At 55.3% G+C, this 18,198-nt stretch overlaps 2 protein-coding genes across 7 annotated transcripts; one reads left to right on the top strand and one right to left on the bottom strand.

The window, feature by feature from the left end:
* The first annotated feature begins 3,459 nt into the window (after window positions 1-3,459).
* MTCH2 (mitochondrial carrier 2) lies at window positions 3,460-17,224 on the top strand. 6 transcript variants are annotated; one of them, XM_038406771.2, is made up of 13 exons: window positions 3,460-3,862; window positions 6,172-6,256; window positions 7,073-7,179; window positions 7,626-7,652; window positions 8,022-8,078; window positions 12,608-12,665; window positions 12,977-13,028; window positions 13,227-13,286; window positions 13,867-13,960; window positions 14,317-14,364; window positions 15,088-15,155; window positions 16,711-16,786; window positions 17,013-17,224. In XM_038406771.2, exons 1-13 carry the CDS (start codon window positions 3,776-3,778, stop codon window positions 17,097-17,099), a joined length of 906 nt encoding a protein of 301 aa, XP_038262699.1. In that variant the 5' UTR covers window positions 3,460-3,775; the 3' UTR covers window positions 17,100-17,224. The 6 variants fall into 6 exon arrangements, with proteins under 6 accessions (XP_038262699.1, XP_043372515.1, XP_038262700.1 ...); XM_038406772.2 differs by having other exon boundaries at window positions 3,654-3,840; XM_043516581.1 differs by lacking the exon at window positions 3,460-3,862 and adding an exon at window positions 4,871-5,007.
* LOC119857606 (phospholipase A2 crotoxin basic subunit CBb-like) lies at window positions 4,501-5,178 on the bottom strand. Its single transcript, XM_038406773.2, is given in 2 exon segments — window positions 4,501-4,826; window positions 4,828-5,178. Coding segments are annotated over 2 exon segments (612 nt in total). The 3' UTR covers window positions 4,501-4,565.
* Window positions 17,225-18,198: the final 974 nt, after the last annotated feature.

Below are 18,198 nucleotides of genomic sequence, written 5' to 3'. Positions count from 1 at the left end.
CACCCAGCAATCTTGTTAATCTATCCAACTATACTCTTAGCCCAGCAGAAGAATCTGTCCTATCTCGGGGCCTCTCCTTTTGCCCCTCCACCCCCACGAACATGATACAGTTCTGTGGTGACCTAGAATCCTATTTTCGACGTCTCCGACTCAAGGAATATTTCCAACACACCTCTGACCAACATATTAATCCACAGAGACCTTCCTACCAACACTACAAAAAGAAGGATTCTGGGTGGACTCCTCCTGAAGGTCGAAACAGCAGCCTGGACTTCTACATAGAGTGCTTCCGCTGACGTGCACGAGCTAAAATTGTGGAAAAGCAGCATCGCTTGCCCCATAACCTCAGCCATGCAGAACACAATGCCATCCACAGCCTCAGAAACAACTCTGACATCATAATCAAAAAGGCTGACAAAGGAGATGCTGTCGTCATCATGAACAGGTCGGAGTATGAACAAGAGGCTACTAGGCAGCTCTCAACACCACTTTCTACAAGCCATTACCCTCTGATCCCACTGAGAGTTACCAAAAGAAACTACAGCATTTGCTCAAGAAACTCCCTGAAAAAGCACAAGAACAAATCCGCACAGACACACCCCTGGAGCCCCGACCTGGGGTATTCTATCTGCTACCCAAGATCCATAAACCTGGAAATCCTGGACGCCCCATCATCTCAGGCATTGGCACCCTGACAGCAGGATTGTCTGGCTATGTGGACTCCCTCCTCAGGCCCTACGTTACCAGCACTCCCAGCTATCTTCGAGACACCACTGACTTCCTGAGGAAACTACAATCCATCAGTGATCTTCCTAAAAACACCATCCTAGCCACTATGGATTTAGAAGCCTCTACACCAACATTCCACACAAAGATGGACTACAAGCCGTCAGGAACAGTATCCCCGATACTGTCACAGCTAACCTGGTGGCTGAACTTTGTGACTTTGTCCTCACCCATAACTATTTCACATTTGGGGACAATGTATACCTTCAAATCAGCGGCACTGCGATGGGTACCCGCATGGCCCCACAGGATGCCAACATTTTTATGGCTGACTTAGAACAACGCTTCCTCAGCTCTCGTCTCCTAATGCCCCTACTCTACTTGCGCTACATTGATGACATCTTCATCATCTGGACCCATGGAAAAGAAGCCCTTGAGGAATTCCACCATGATTTCAACAATTTCCATCCCACCATCAACATCAGCCTGGACCAGTCCACACAAGAGATCCACTTCCTGGACACTACGGTGCTAATAAGCGATGGTCACATAAACACCACCCTATATCGGAAACCTACTGACCGCTATTCCTACCTACATGCCTCTAGCTTTCATCCAGATCATACCACACGATCCATTATCTACAACCAAGCTCTACGATATAATCGCATTTGCTCCAACCCCTCAGACAGAGACAAACACCTACAAGATCTCTATCATGCATTCCTACAACTACAATACCCACCTGCTGAAGTGAAGAAACAGATTGACAGAGCCAGAAGATTACCCAGAAGTCACCTACTATAGGACAGGCCCAACAAAGAAAATAACAGAACGCCACTAACCTCTCCAATGCATCATCGAGGATCTACAACCTATCCTGAAGGACGACCCATCACTCTCACAGATCTTGGGAGACAGACCAGTCCTTGCTTACAGACAGCCCCCCAATCTGAAGCAAATACTCACCAGCAACCACACACCACACAACAGAACCACTAACCCAGGAACCTATCCTTGCAACAAAGCCCGTTGCCAACTCTGTCCACATATCTATTCAGGGGATACCATCATAGGGCCTAATCACATCAGCCACACTATCAGAGGCTCGTTCACCTGCGCATCTACCAATGTGATATATGCCATCATGTGCCAGCAATGCCCCTCTGCCATGTACATTGGCCAAACTGGACAGTCTCTACGTAAAAGAATGAATGGACACAAATCAGACGTCAAGAATTATAACATTCAAAAACCAGTTGGAGAACACTTCAATCTCTCTGGTCACTTGATTACAGACCTAAGAGTGGCTATCCTTCAACAAAAAAGCTTCAAAAACAGACTCCAATGAGAGACTGCTGAATTGGAATTAATTTGCAAACTGGATACAATTAACTTAGGCTTGAATAGAGACTGGGAGTGGATGAGTCATTACACAAAGTAAAACTATTTCCCCATGTTATTTCTCCCTGCCACCCCACCCCCCACTGTTCCTCTGATATTCTTGTTAACTGCTGGAATTAGCCTACCTTGCTTGTCACCATGAAAGGTTTTCCTCCTCCTCCCTCCCCCCCCCCCCCCCGCTGCTGGTGATGGCTTATCTTAAGTGATCACTCTCCTTACAGTGTGTATGATAAAACCCATTATTTCATGTTCTCTCTGCGTGTGTATCAATCTCCCCTCTGTATTTTCCACCAAATGCATCTGATGAAGTGAGCTGTAGCTGTATTATGGTCTAATAAATTTGTTAGTCTCTAAGGTGCCACAAGTCCTGCTTTTCTGTTAGTGGTTATGTGGCTAGGCCACTAGAGAGGGATGTGACACAGGCTTTGTTAATGTAAGTGTTGCCTAGAGGGCAGTAGGAAGTTGGGGATCAGGAAGTTTTGGCTCTATCCCTAGCTCTGGGAAGGGAGCAGGGACTAGTGGCTAGAGCAGGGGGCTGGAGACAGGACTCCTGGTGTCATTGGGTGGCGCCCGTCCATTGTTGTAACATAGCGAGTAGAATTGCCAACTTTCTACTTGCAGAAAATGAACACCCTTGCCCCACCCCCTGCCCTGCCCTGCCCCGCCCCTTCTCTGAGAGGATGAAGGCTCTGACTGGGGGGTGCTGGCTCCAGGGTGGGGCCGGGAATGAGGGGTTTTGGGTGCAGGAGAGGGGTCCGGGCTGGGGATCGGAGTGCAGGGGGGGGCGGGTAAAGGCTCCAGCTTGGGGTGCTGGCTCTGGTGTGGGGTTGGGGATGAGAAATTTGGGGTGCAGGAGGGTGCTCCAGGCTGGGGCCGGGAATGAGGGGTTTCGGGTGCAGGAGAGGGGTCCGGGCTGGGGATTGGAGTGCAGGGGGGGCAGGTAAAGGCTCCAGCTTGGGGTGCTGGCTCTGGTGTGGGGTTGGGGATGAGAAATTTGGGGTGCAGGAGGGTGCTCCAGGCTGGGGCCGGGAATGAGGGGTTTCGGGTGCAGGAGAGGGGTCCGGGCTGGGGATTGGAGTGCAGGGGGGGCAGGTAAAGGCTCCAGCTTGGGGTGTTGGCTCTGGTGTGGGGCTGGGGATGAGAAATTTGGGGTGCAGGAGGGTGCTCCAGGCTGGGGCGAGGGGTTCAGAGGACGAGAGAGGGATCAGGGCTGGGGCAGGGGGTTGGGGCGCAGGCTCTGGGCAGCACTTAGCCGCCGGCTCCATACTCTGCAGGCGCCGCCCCCGCAGCTCCCCTTGGCCGCGCTGCCCGACCAATGGGCGTTGCAGAGCCGGCGCTTGGGCGGGGGCCGCGTGCGGAGCCCCCTGGCCGCCCCTACACCAAGGAGCCGGAGCGGGGACGTGCCGCTGCTGCCGGGAGCCGCCTGCTCGCTTTCGCCCCGGTCCAACGCCCTGGCAGCCCCGCCTCCGAAAGCCCCGATTGGACCATTTAAGAAAGCAGGAAATGACGTTGGCCCGAGGGGGCGGGGGACCGGAAGTAGAAGAAAAGATACCCGGAAGTGGCGGTCCACCTTCTTGCCCTTTTCGGTGCCGGTCACGTGGGGACGGCGCGGTGACGTGCCCGGCTCGGCTCGGCTCGGCTCGGCATGGCGGACGCGGCCTCGCAGGTGCTGCTGGGCGCCGGCCTCACCGCGCTCTCCCAGCCGCTCATGTACGTCAAGGTGCTGGTGCAGGTGAGAGCGGGCCGGGACCCCCCCCCGGGCTGCCCCCCCCCACCGCGAACCCCCCCCCCGCCGGGACCCTCCGCCGCGCGCCGAGCTGCCCGGGGCAGGGCGCGGCTGGGCCGGTTCCCCCCCCGGGTCTGCGCCGGGCGGTGACTCTGCGGGGCGCCCCAGCCTCCGCCCGGCTGCAAGCGGCGCTGCGAAGCCTCCGCCCGGCTCCGGGGGTTCAAAGTCCCGGAGGGACGCTGCCCTGCCGAGCAGCCCCTGAGCGATCCGTGCGGCAGCTCCCTGCCGGCTGTGCAGGCCCCGGTGCCCACTCCCAGCACGGGGAGTAGCCCCCTTCTCTGCTCTCCCAGCCATCCGGGATGTCTGTGCAGCGCCGAGCACGGCCTGGGGGCGCGGGCTGCTCTAGACATTATCCAGGCCCAGGACTTAGCTCCCCGCAGCTGCCTCCCATACAGAGCCTTGAGAATGCTAGAGCCACTGATCCCTGAGTACCCAGGCCGAGTCCACAACTGCCCCCCCCTTTGAAGCTAGCACGACTCTATCCTGCCCCCTCTCCCGCACCCGCCCATGAGCCCCGGTTTGCTCAGACCACAGTGAGAGCACCCAGCAGTTGTTGAAACAATTTACTCCTAGAGAGGGTGAAACCATGGTACAGAAACCCGGGGACCAGGAGAGCTCCGCACAGCCCCATGGAGCAGAATCTCCTCAGTCACAGGGAGGGGTTTCTGTCCCTGGCTCCCAACGCAGAGCCCTTGCTTGGAGAGCCACTGCCAGGAGGGGGCGGGGAAGGCGTCTTTCTCCAGTGCAGGACTTCGGCCTTGTTGGGCAAGGTGGCCGGGCAGGAGGCCTTGGGACCAGTACATAGCTCTCTCCTATTGTAGAAGAAATGCCTCTTTCTGGATGTTGCTGCCGTCAGACACTCTGCAAACTGCCTGTCGCACTCGCAGGCCATCCTGCCGCAGACGCTCAAGAGAGCGGCACTCCGTCCCCGATGGGCTACACGCAAACTCATAGGGCTGCCACTTCACTCTCCCCCGGCACTCTAAGGAGACCCTAGTGTGGCGGTAGCAGCAGTCGTGGAGGAAGCAACACTGGTCCACTGCGTCTAGGGGTGTCCCGGAGCCCCCGGTTCCACAGTGGCACCCATACAGGTTGAGAGCGAACAGCGGGGTCCGCAGTCTCTTCCGGTAACACCACAGAGTGAGACCCAGCTCCAGAAGGCTGCGTCTCCCTCGCCTGCTGCGTTGAGCCTCCGGGGCAGACTGTGACAGCAAGGTCACCAGCACTAGCCACATAGCGAATTTCATTGGGTCTGTGGGCATCTGCCGTGGGGGAGCTTGAACGGTCTGGTGCCCAGAGTGGCTGGGTCCCTTTCTGCCGCTCTCTCCTCTGGTTCTGTGCTCTGTAGAGCTGCCCAGCTCCCTTCTGCTTTACCTGGTGACGCTGGCTGTCGGGTCTCAGCCCAGGGTAGGAGCCGTCTTGGGCCACCATTGGCTGGAAAGAGGCGACATTCCAGTGGCAGGAGAGCATTTAACCCTTGAGCCCCCTGTATTCCCAGACAGTGGCCTGATGGAAGTATCTTACTCTATGCGAGTGCCAGTGGAGAAACCCCTTGAAATCTTTGTAAAGCAAAACCCATTTGTAACCCAAGGAGCAGCTGGGAGGTCAGCAGAGCTGCCTGCAAACCAGATTGCTGGGCATGACCCACACTTGTCAGGATCATGCACCGGCTTGTTCTGTGTCTGGCAGGTGCCCCACTCTCTGCAGCATTGTATCTAATCCGGTATCTGGATACCAAGGATAATAAGTGAGAGCTCCAGAAGTGTGCAGGGCCCTTCACAGATACCGGGTCCCTGACCAGAAGGACTTGCCACCTACTCTGGGGAGATGGAATGAACGAGGGTGGTATGCTGTGTGCTGGAGGAAGCAGATCAGGGAGTGGGGGTGTTGGGGAAGGGTATTGCTCAGAGATGGGAGATGATTTAATTCCGGCTTGGTCCTTAATTTTCTTTGGGGGAAAATAATTGAATGTATTTGTGATTCTCCTGTGCAATTCTAAAGGGCAGCCACCAGGGCTTGCGGTCTCCCCATGTCTTGCTGCCAAGGGGTTAACCCCGAGGCTGAACTGAATCCCTCCCACTGGCAGACTGTGGAGGCATTTGGGTCCACCACTAAATATAGCGTCTTTGGCTTCTGAACCCTTCAATTAGCTGCAGGGCACTGACAGTCCCGGGCCGGAAGGAGGCACTAGAAAATCACCAGGCTTTGATACGGCCCATGAGCAGATTGCTGCAGACTGTCTGTTTGTTTTGAAGGTGGGATATGAGCCGCTTCCTCCGACCCTGGGCAGAAATATATTTGGACGACAGGTTTACCAGCTACCGGGGCTCTTTGCATATGGTGAGTCCCTGTCTCTGGCATGCATGTGGATTGGGGATAGGGCAGGAAAGGAAGCCCCAAAGGGTGGGGGTTGTAGTTACTGGTGTGAAGATGGGGGAGCCCTCAGTGCCTGGGGAGTGAGGCCAGACCTCTCTGTTCTGGATTTCCTGGGGGGATCCCACCCTTGGGTTGTGCCACCAAGGCTGGTGTGTTCTGAAAGAAGGAGTCTGATTTCACCTCCAGATACCCTGTTGCCCTGTAGAGAGTGCACTGAGCTGGGAACCAGGGGACAGGAGTTCAAATCTCACTTCTACTCACTGCTGTCTGTATTTCCATGCACTTCACAGCCCTTATCACTGACCATGATCTTGTACCCTATCCCTAGCTGGCAGACAAGCATTAGCCCTCTCTCTAACAAAGGCATTGGTCACAAAGCTGCACAAAGTCATTTCACAAAGAGCTGGGGCTAGAGTCCTGGTCTCTAACATTGCAGACCCACTGCCTATCAGAATGAACGTCCCAAACATATGTGCCTTGGTTAGCCTGTCGCAAAGTCATATGCTACCTGCCTCCCCACCAAGTTCTGCTGCTTTGTGCCCTGCTGGCAAAGCATGTGTCAAGTTCCCTTTGTGGCTGGCCCACAGAGGATGTACCCATCACCGCTGTAGCCCCAGTGCTGGAAGTCTGCCTCTCTGAGGGCTCACGGGGAGGGCCAGGGCCTGGCAGTTACATGTGAAGGAACAACTCCTGTTCCTTTAATCGCACAGCAAGGAAATGTCCGTTAAAATAGGCTAGGGCAGTGGGGTTGGCGCCCCTCATGCTTGTGGTGTTTCACAGCTAAGCACATTATGAAGATAGACGGAAGAGCCGGACTCTTCAAAGGGTTGACTCCCAGACTCTGCTCAGGCGCCATCGGCACCATTGTGCACGGCCAGGTGTTACAGGTATGCCAGGCGGGGCTGGAAGGCCGTCGCAAGCCCCTCGCGAGCGGCTGCTGCCCCAGGCTGTCTGCACGGCCGCAGCTGGCCCCACCCTGAGGGGGTTGGGTAATTGTCCAGGTCCAAAGGGGTCCCTTGTGCTCTTGCTCCACACGGAGGAGGCGTCCGGGGGGCTGAGTTCTGGCCCAGCAGGGTGTCGGCTCCTCTCTCGGGGCTCGCTGTGGTTTCTAGTGGGTCCTGGGGCTGTCTTCCCCTATGGGAGTGTTGGAGGCCGCTTGCCGTCAGTCCCCATAGCATTCTGTCCTGGCCTGGCCTACCCAGGCAGCCGCAGCCTGCATGTGGGGGCAGTGAAGCCCTGGTGCTTTTGCGCCCCTCCCTGGCTGCCTGGGCCCAATGAGACCTCCATATCCCAGTGGCCTTTGCTGTACTAACTCTGTCCCCTTGCCCCCTAGCGGTACCAGGAAGCTGACCAGGAGGAGGTATGTTAGAGCTGGTTTCTGGATCCTTTCCTTTGTAGGCTCCTCTCCAAGCTCTGCCCTGCCGTGGGGAAAGGGGAGATGGTAGGAACGTGCCCTGTCAGGAGTACAGGGGGTTGGGAGATGTCCACTTATACAAAGCCTGGTGTGGTCAGGGAGGTGGGGGGCTGGGTGGATGGGCCCAGCGAGGTGCAGGGTGGGCTTGGACTGAATGGCTTTTAGATGTTACTGCACTGGGAATATCGAATAACAAAGGGGACCAAGGCAGGGCCTGCTGCTCTCCATGCTGGCTCTATGGGCGGGGCAATGTCATTTGGGAAGTGGGTAGGGGGGAGCTCTCCTACCTCAACCTCTCTCATGTCCTCTCCCCAGGAGCCGGGGGCCAGCCTTAAGGAGCCCGTGTCCTCGTTGGAGCAGGTCATCAAGGAGGTGAGCGAAGGCCCATGCCCAAGGGAACTTAGTGGCCAGGGCAGCGTGTGGGGCTTGTGGATCCTCCGTTGCTGGAGCTGGATCCCTCTGGGGTGAAGTGTATGTCACGCTGTCTGGAGGGTTCGCGTCCATGAGTGCCTACCTCAAGGCAGGCTGTCAGAAATGAGGCAGCCACCCCAGGCTGGGAGTGTGTGCTAGAATTAGATTTCATCAAATGTGAGCTCCTGGATCCCTGTAACTGACTAGGGAGTCACAGACAGTCCCCTTAGACTCTCCAGCCTGTCTTGCCATGCAGGCAAACTGGACTTAGTGATACATGGTCACTTACTCCAAAAATCACACCACATTCACGTTACTTCCAGTCCCAAGGGAACAGTCACTTACCCTAGATCGGTTGTCACCCCGGGTCTTACACCAAAGACGACGCCTGTAGCCAGTCCTGTAATAATCTATCTAAAGGTTTATTAACTAGGAAAAAGGAATAAGAGTTTTGTACAGGTTAAAGCAAGCAAACATACACACCAATGAGTTACCATCTGAATCCCAAGAATGACAGAGCTGTAATGAGCAACAATTCAAAGTGTCTTTCCGGGCAGCCCCTGGAGATCTCTGGCTTCAGTTTAGAGTCCCTGGCCCTTCAGAGTTCAAACAGCCAAAAAAGGGGGAAATTTTCCTGTTGCTTTGTCTCATTTCCTTGATTCAGCTCCCAAGCCCACAGGACGAGCTACATTTTGGAATTTGGGAGGAGCATGGGTTGTTATAGCAGGGTAAGAGAGAGGCAAGACAGAACTGGGGGGGAGATGTCAAATTAGTATCTTAGGTGTCAAATCAGTATATTAATGCGAGAAGTATGGGGAATAATCAGGAAGACTTGAAATGCTAGTAAATAAACACAACTATGACATAGTTGGTATCACAGAGACTTGGTGGGATAATAAGCATGGCTGGAATATTGGTATAGAAGGATACAGCTTGCTCAGGAAGGACAGGCAGGGAAAAAAGCGAGGAGGTGTTGCCTTGTATATTAAAAAGTATACATTTGACTGAGGTTGAGATGGAAATAGACAGAGTTGTTGAAAGTCTCTGGGTAAGAATAAAAGGGGTGAAAAACAAGGGTGATGTTATGGTAGGGGTCTACTACAGACCACCTAAGGAGGAAGAAGAAATGGATGAGGCTTTTTTAAAACTAACAAAATCATCCAAAGCCTAGGACTTGATGGTGATAGGGGACCTCAACTACTCAGACATCTGTTGGGAAAATGACACAGTTTATCCAATAAGTTCTTGGAATGTAATGGAGACCATTTTTTATTTCAGAAGATGGAGAACGCTACTGGTGGAGCCTGTTCTAGATTTGATTTTGACAAATAGGGAGAAAGTGGTTGACAATTTGAAAGTGGAAGGCAGCTTTTGTGAAAGTGATCATGAAATGATAGTTCATGATTCTAAGGAATAGTAGGAGGGAGAACAGCAAAATAAAGACAATGGATTTTAAGAAGGCAGACTTTAGCAAACTCAGGGAGTTGGCAGGTAAGATCCTATGGGATGCAAGTCTCAGGGGAAAAACAACTGAAGACAGTTGGCAGTTTTTCAAAGAGATGTTATTAAGGGCACAAGAGCAAACTATCCCACTGCATAGGAAAGACAGGAAGTATGGCAAGAAACCACCCTGGCTTAACCAGGAGATCTTCAATGATCTGAAACTCAAAAAGAGAGTCCTACAAAAAGTGGAAACTAGGTCAAATTACAAAGGATGAAAATAAACAAATAACACAAGTATGTAGGGGCACTATTAGAAAGGCCAAGGCACAAAACAAAATCAAACTAGCTAGACACATAAAGGGTAACAAGAAAACCTTCTACAAATACATTAGAAGCAAGAGGAAGACCAAAGACAGAGTAGGCCTGTTACTCAATGAGGGGGGAAAAACAATAACCGAAAATGTGGAAAGGGCAGAGATGCTTAATGACCTCTTTGTTTTGGGTTTCACCAAGAAGGTTGGTGATGATTGGACGTCTAACGTAGTGAATGCCAGTGAAAATGAGGTAGGATCAGAAGCTAAAATAGGGAAAGAACTAGTTAAAAATTACTTTGACAAGTTACAGAGTAGCAGCCGTGTTAGTCTGTATTCGCAAAAAGAAAAGGAGTACTTGTGGCACCTTAGAGACTAATAAATTTGTTAGTCTCTAAGGTGCCACAAGTACTCCTTTTCTTTTTGACAAGTTAGATGTCTTCAGGTCACCAGGGACTGATGAAATGCATCTTAGAATACTCAAGGAGCTGACTGAAGAGCTATCGGAGCCATTAGCGATTATCTTTGAAAAGTCATGGAAGACTGGAAAAGGGCAATGATAGTGCCCATCTATAAAAAGAGAAATAAGGACAACCCAGGGAATTACAGACCAGTCAGCTTAACTTTTGTACCTGGAAAGATAATGGAGCAAATAATTAAGTAAGCAGTTTGCAAACATCTAGAAGAAAATAAGGTGATAAGTAACAGTCGGCATGGATTTGTCAAGAGCAAATCATGTCAAACCAACCTGATAGCTTTCTTTGACAGGATAACAAACCTTGTGGATGGGGGGAAGTGGTCGACATGGTCTATCTTGCCGTTAGTAAAGTTTCTGATACTGTCTCCCATGACCTTCTCATAAACAAACTAGGGAAATGCAACCTAGATGGAGCTACTTACTCTAAGGTGGGTGAATAACTGGTTGGAAAACTGTTCCCAGAAAGTAGTTATCAGTCATAGTCATGCTGGAAAGGCATAACAAGTGGGGTCCCTCAGAGATCAGTTCTGGGTCTGGTTCTATTCAGTATCTTCATTGATGATTTAGATAATGGCATAGAGAGTACACTTATAAAGTTTGTGGACGATACCAAGCTGGGAGGGGTTCCAAGTGCTTTGGAGGATAGGATTATAATTCAAAATGATCTGGACAAACTGGAGAAATGGTCTGAGGTAAATAGGATGAAATTCAATAAGGACAAATGCAGAGTACTCCACTTAGGAAGGAACAATCAGTTGCACACGTACAAACTGGGAAATGACTGCCTAGGAAGGAGTACTGCAGAAATGGATCTGGGGGTCATAGTGGATCACAAGCTAAATATAGGTCAACAGTGTAACACTGTTGCAAAAAAAGCAGTCATCATTCTGGGATGTATTAACAGGAGTGTTGTAAGCAAGACAGGAGAAGTAATTCTTCTGCTCTACTCCACGCTGATTAGGGCCTCAACTGGAGTATTGTGTCTAGTTCTCGGTACCATGTTTCAGGAAGGATGTGGACAAATTGGAGAAAGTCCAGATGAAAATGATGAAAGGTCTAGAAAACATGATCTATGAGGGAAGATTAAACAAATCCAATGTTTTCATTCTGGAAAAGAGAAGACTGAGGGGGGACATAAGTTTTCAAGTACATAAAAGGTTGTTACAAGGAGGAGGGAGAAAATTGTTCTTAACCGCTGAAGACAGGACACAAAGCAATGGGCTTAAATTGCAGCAAGGGAGGCTTAGGTTGGACATTAGGAAAAACTTCCTAACTGGTTAAGCACTGGAATAAATTGCCTAGGGAGGCTGTGGAATCTCCATCATTGAAGATTTTTAAGAGCAGGTTAGACAAACACCTGTCAGGAATGGTCTAGATAATAGTTAGTCCTGCCATGAGTGCAGGGGACTGGACTAGATGACCTCTCGAGGTCCCTTCCAGTCCTAAGATTCTACATGAGTCTTCTTATAAGGCTAATCCCTATCTTGAGCACAATTACCAGAGAGGTGACCTGCTCTGGGCTTCAGCTACAAGGTTGTCGGTTCTTAGCTAACACCTGCAGCCTGGGCAAGAGCTGGCAACTGGCCTGCCAGGGTCACAGTCTGCATCCTCATTTCCCCCTGCTAGAGCCCTCTCTTCTTGGCCCAGCGAGTCGCCCCCTTAGCAGGGTCCTGGCTGCCACCCGCTCCCTGGGGTGCCCATTGCTCTGAACCTCTCTCCACCCCCCGACTATGGCATCACTCCCCTTCCCTCCTTTCCTGAAGCCTCTTCACACATGCCCCTGCCCCACACGCCACATTTCATCAGCAGGGCAGCCTTCAGGCACTGCCTCCTGCTGCACTCCAGGCACATCTGGCTGTGTGGGGCAGAGACCCAGACTTGCTCCTAGAGCTAGTGCTCCTTTTCTTTTTGCGAATACAGACTAACACGGCTGCTACTCTGAATCCTAGAGCTAGGCGTCCAGTCGCTGATGGGCCAAGCCGCAGGGCTGTGTTGGCTTTGGCCATGTGGCAGAGTGGCATGTGTGCTGTGGAGAGTTGGCTCCTGGCACCTCCCATAGCATGCAGCTGGGAGTGCTGAGACTCGACTGCCCCCAAGCGGCTCCCCCACAGCATTTCCACCAGCCCCCCACTGCCCTGCTTTCTGCCGCCTCTCTCCCACCGCCCCTGCGCCACCTCTGCTGTGGCCCTTCCCCTCCTTGTTTGCTCTCCGCTGCACACGTGTCCTGGCTGAGCCCTAATGGCCTGTGTCTGTTCCAGACTTCCCGAGAGATGGTTGCCCGTTCTGCCGCAACGCTAGTCACCCATCCCTTCCACGGTAGGTACCCAGTGCTGTGGGGGCAGTTGAGTGGGGCTCCCGCCCAGCCCTGCTCCATGGGATCCACCCATGGAGACCAGTGCTGGGGTAATGGGCTGGGTACAATTCAGGGCCCAGCCAGTCCTCAGCAGATCTCCTGGCTGAATCAGCCTGTGAACCCTTGGTGCCGGGGCCTGTGACCCTGTGCTGATGCCCCAAGTTCAGAGGGCAAAGGTTCCCAGTGTGCCGTGTCTGACCCCACAGGACTGGGGTGGCGGGGGTGCAGCCCGGCTCCCCCACGCTGACCCTGCTGTGTCTGGCTCTGCCCGCAGTGATCACGCTGAGATGCATGGTGCAGTTCATTGGCAGGGAGACCAAGTACAGGTAAGGGCCTGGTGAGAGAGGTTGGGACCAGGGGTCCTGCAAGCACTGCCAGGGCAGTGGGTAGCTGGTGTGGTCGGGGGGGAGGGCTTGGCATATGGGTGGCTGGCAGGGGGCAGTTAAGGACATGGTAAACCGCAGTCCCTTCCCTTGGGAGCCACGTGTGACAGCATCTCTCTTCTCTGTCTCCCGTCGGCCCAGTGGCATCTTCAGCCCCTTCGTCACCATCTACCGGGAAGAGGGCATCCTGGGCTTCTTTGCGTGAGTCCTGCAGCCAGGAGGCAGTGGGAGCCCCTGGGAGGCGGGTGTGTGTGCCCTACGGGGGCGGGAATGGTGGGAGGGAATCCTTGGGAGGTGGGGGTGGGAATGGGAAGGGAGCCCTTTGGAGGCAGGGGTGTGCACCCTGCGGGGGTGGGAGCGGGGCTAGGGCACCCCTGGGAGGTGGGGATGGGGGTAGGTGCCCTTGAGAGGTGGGGGCCCATCCAGCTTGTCAGGGAAAGCAGCAGGGACTCTGCTGGCCAGGCTCCACCCTGTGGTTCAGAGGAAGGGGCCATGAATTCTCCTCCCAGCTCGTCCTCTGGCCACTGCTGTTTCTGGGCCCTGCGTCACAGCCCAGGGGTCTCCCAATCTCCCCCTGCTGGCGAGGAAGTTAGGGCAAGTCCCTGAATCTCTCTGTGCTGCAGCCCCCACATGCTGCCCGGGGGGAAACTTGCCCAGGATTGTGGGGTGGGACCCAGCTCATCCCTGCAAGAGAGGGGCTGCCCCTTGTGCTGGAGGAGGCTCCTGCCAGCCTGGGCCCGGGGGGCACCCTCTGCTCACTCACCTGCTGTGTTTCTTTCAGGGGGCTCGTTCCCCGGCTGCTGGGCGACGTGCTGTCGCTGTGGCTCTGTAACATGCTGGCCTACCTCATCAATACCTATGCACTGGAGAACGGGGTAGGCCGCTGAAGCATCGCCCTGGTGGCTGCCCAGGGTGTGGGGCCAGGAGGCAAACTGAGTTGGGGGGGGACTGGGAGGTGACCCGCTCAGCCTGGGAAGGTCCCATCTCTGCTGGGCCTGGCCTGCGCTCCCCTTTGTGTGCTGCTCTCCCAGCACCGGGCCGGGGAGCCTGTCCTAGCAGCGGCCGTGACCCGCATGGGGACGGTTTGGGTTTCAGGCCCTGGCGGAACCCAGCGTGCAGACTCGGTGCGGGGAATTGGGGCAGAGGCAGCCCCCTGTGTCTGGGGATGGAGGGGCCGGGCTGTGGCAGGGCACAGGGTCTCCTTGTTCAATGCGTTTCCCTCCCTCTCTAGGTCTCCACCATGAGCGAGATGAAGAGCTACTCACAGGCTGTCACTGGAGTGCGTGTGTAACCCCTACTCTCCTCTCGGGGGTGGGGGGCAGGGGTAGCCCCACGGAGCTGCCCTGGAGTGGGAGGGGCCAGTTTGAGGGAACCAGTTTGAGGGGGGTGAGGTTGGTGCACTTATGTGACTCTCACAGGTTTGAGTAGCAGCCGTGTTAGTCTGTATTTGCAAAAAGAAAAGGAGGACTTGTGGCACCTTAGAGACTAACAAATTTATTAGAGCATAAGCTTTCGTGAGCTACAGCTCACTTCATCGGATGCATTTATTATTATTTATTATTAAAGCTTATGCTCTAATAAATTTGTTAGTCTCTAAGGTGCCACAAGTACTCCTTTTCTTTATGTGACTCTAAATCACTAGTTGGTGCTGCATGTTGGGTGAACTCTCCACCCTCTACTGCACCTTGGCCTGGCCCCAGTCGGCCCCCTCCCCTTGGGCATGTTGTGCCCACTGCCCTACCCGTCCAGCCCACGTCTGTCCCGAGCAGGCGCTGCTGCCTGGCTCAGACCATGTGCTCTCTGGTGACCCGGGAAGGGAAGGACAAAGACCTCTTCGCCCAGGAGTGAGTCAGTGAGTGCCAGCGAGCTTCCTCTCTTGGCCAGGGCCCCGCTGAGATACCCTCTCTCTCCATTCCTTGTGCTCCTGGGGCTGGAGGGCTCCAGGTGGGGCTGCGAAGCCAGCACCCCGCCATGCTAACTGGTCCATCTCTCGTGCCTGCAGTTCTTCGCCAGTATGCTGACGTACCCCTTCGTGCTCGTCTCCAACCTGATGGCCATTAACAACTCTGGGTGAGTGCCCCGCACACCGTCCTGAGCCAGCTGCACGCTCCCCCTGCAACCCGAGGATGCCTGCTCCAGCCCTGAGGAGCAGGGGGCGCAGTGGCTCCTGTACAGGAGGCAGGGAGACGCAGCATCTCCCCCCACACATCCTATAGGGTTTGCTCTGGGAATCCGGAGCCAGGCTTCCCAACTGAGCTCCCATGAGGATGTTCCGACCCCTCGGGGGCTGGGGAGAAACCCTTCAGAGGGGGAGCGGAGTCGCTGTCATTGGCTGCTGATGTGGAATGTGAACAGCAGGCACCGGCAGGCGAGAGTGCTCTGCCCAGCCCAGACAAAGCATCGGGTGGGTGGCTGGGGACGCTGAAGGCTGCGACATTCAGATACAAGGAGGTGGCTTTTCCCCCAGTGTGTGAGGGGCCTGTGGAACTCCCTGCCACTGGAGGGACCTGAGGGAGGTTCAAAGAGGGACCGGATCGGTCAAGGGAGAGCACGGTTAGCCAGAGTTGAAGGGTGCTGAACCTCCTGCTTTGAGCTGGAGCCCATCCCCCAGGGCTTGTCTGCACAGGGAAGCTGAGCTGGAGTGATGAGTGAAAGTGGCAAAAGCCCCCGTGTGTCCACTGTCAGGCCGGGGTAACGGCGCATCCACGGGTCTGGGAAGGGGAAGGAGCCGTGCCAGGGAGAGGCACCTTCCCTGAGGGTAGCTGCAGCCCTGCTGGGGCTGGTGCTGGGAACAGGTCACCCCCCACCTGCAGAGTCACCCCCCGTGAAACACTTCTGGGCCTAGCGACTTGATGGCAGAGTGGGAGGGTTGGACAGATCATCCCCTCCCTGCTGCAGCTGGCACAGCTGCAATCCTGGGCTCTGGCCCCATCTGTGTGTGTGTCGTCCATTCCCCATCCCCCCTTCAGCCTGACGTGGAGCTAGTCCTGGCTGCGCTCGCAGCTCACTCCCTGTCCGTCGCACAGGCTCCTGTGGCTCCCCTCTTCCCCAGATGCTTGGCAGGCTCTTGGGCTCCCTGGCCATGTCCCTGCAGCGCCTCCCCTCCCATGTCACCCTCGGCTGCTTGCCAGGAGCAAAATCGCAGGTTGCAGCCTACCAGGATAGACCCGGGCCTGTTTGGGTGCGACAGCCTGTCCCTGTCCACCCTGCAGTAGCAGCTGGGACTTGGAGGGGTGAATCAGCCCCCCCCGGGCCCTGGGGATGTTGCTACTGCGGCCCTTGGCCATCTCACTAGGGAGCATCAGCTCTGGCCCCAGGAGAAAGGCTGCTCTCCTGGTGCCCATCTGCCCCTCTGTAGTGTGGGGGGCAGGAAGCTCTGGCCATGGGGAAATGGACGGATCTTGGGGCCTGACTCGGGGCCCTGTTAAAGCTACATAGCTCAGAAGGGCTCCGACTGGAAGTGGTGCTGGGGAGGCCAGGGAGGGCTCTGGGAACAGGCTGCGGTGGGTTGGTCGGCAGGGGGTGACCCAGTTGCGGCCCCCGGGGCCACTGGCTGCTGCAGAGGTCTTGGGGGGGCCATTTGCTGTTTCTCACTGCCACTCCCTCCCCACTTTCTCTCTTGCAGGCTGGCTGGTGGCCTCCCCCCCTACGCACCCAACTACTCCTCCTGGTTAGACTGCTGGAGCCAGCTGCTCAAGGAAGTATGTCCCAGCCTCACCCCAGACCCATAGTGCAGTGATGCCATGTGTGGGGCAGCCGTGCCTGGCACTCATCGCGGGGTGGGGGTTATAAAAGGGTGGGGCGTGCTGGCCCTGCAGCATGGATAGGAGGGCTGGCAGACTGGGGCCTGGGTGCCCTGCCTGGGTGGCCGGCAGAGGGAAGCAGGGCAGGCCACCCTGACAGCCGTCTCCTCTCCTCTCCGTGCAGGGGAACATGAGCCGAGGCAACAGCCTGTTTTTCCGGAAGGTGCCTGCGGGGAAGCTGTACGTGTGGGAGGAGAAGCGGTTCCACTGAGGCCGGAGCTGGGCGAGGGGCCCGGGGTCGGGCCCGAGGCTGGGCCGGATGCACTGAATGATGGGAGAGTGGTGATTTCTATACAGTTTTTTTTTTTAAATAATGATTCAATCTTGGGAAATGGAGACTGTGTGCAAGTCTGAGAGTCAGTCATGGGGCAGTGCAGGCTGGGTGCGGGGGTCGGCTGCCTGGCTGGGGGTGGGGGGCACTGCTCTGGTGGGATAGCTCCCTGGCTTGGGGTGGGGGCTCTGTGTCCTGGTGGGACTGCTCCCTGGCTGGGGCACCCTGCCCTGCTGGGACTCCTCCCTGGCTCGGGGGGGGGGGGGGGGAGGCTGGCTCTACCCCTGGGTCTGCCTACAGATGTGCCTGCCCTTCTCTGCTGTCGGTTCTGGCTGTGAAGGAGATACCACACACTGGCCTGGTGCCCCCGGCTGGGCCCCACAGCGCTGCTCCCTGTCGTGGCTCCCCAGGATCAGTTCTATGCCCCAGCTTTTAAACCACTTCTTGGAGGAACCCTGTGACGTGCCAGCCTCCCAAGGGGACTCTCTCTTTCTCCAGGGCCGACCACACGGCTCCAGCCCTCCTGCTTCACCCCGCAAGCTCTGCCCAGCACGTCCCACTGAGCCAGACTCCTGGAAAGGCCTGGCTGCTCTTTGGGGACCAGTGTCCCCCAGCCAGTGTTTGTAGTGACATCCCAAAGCCTTTTCCACACAGCACAAGGTTTATTGGTTGCCTGGATCCTGGCCGGGGAGGTCCCTAGGGCAGCAGAGAGAAGTGAAGGTGAAGACCAGGGCCCCACCCAGCCAAGCTGCTGAAGACCCAAAAATGGATCCTGTTTCTATCTCTTTAGTCCTAGCTGGGAGCTCCTGAGTCTCACCAAAAGCCAACTCTTCTTCTTTGTGGAGCCTCCATTGCTCTGGATTGGTTTTGATCCTGACCACCCAGTTCTTGCCCCCCAGCCATCTGACACACCCCTTCCTGTCTCTGAGCTGCAAAGTACAGAGGGAAACTGAGGCATACAGACATTAAATCTATTACAGAAAATTCTTTGTCCCACCCCCTGAGAGGAAGGGGATGTGTGTCCCTAGGGCCTGCAAGA

This window comes from Dermochelys coriacea, chromosome 6, assembly GCF_009764565.3.
Source record: "Dermochelys coriacea isolate rDerCor1 chromosome 6, rDerCor1.pri.v4, whole genome shotgun sequence".
Classification (NCBI taxonomy): domain Eukaryota; kingdom Metazoa; phylum Chordata; order Testudines; family Dermochelyidae; genus Dermochelys; species Dermochelys coriacea.
The sequence above is the reverse complement of the archived record's forward strand: the minus strand, read 5'-3'. Positions and strand labels throughout refer to the sequence as shown.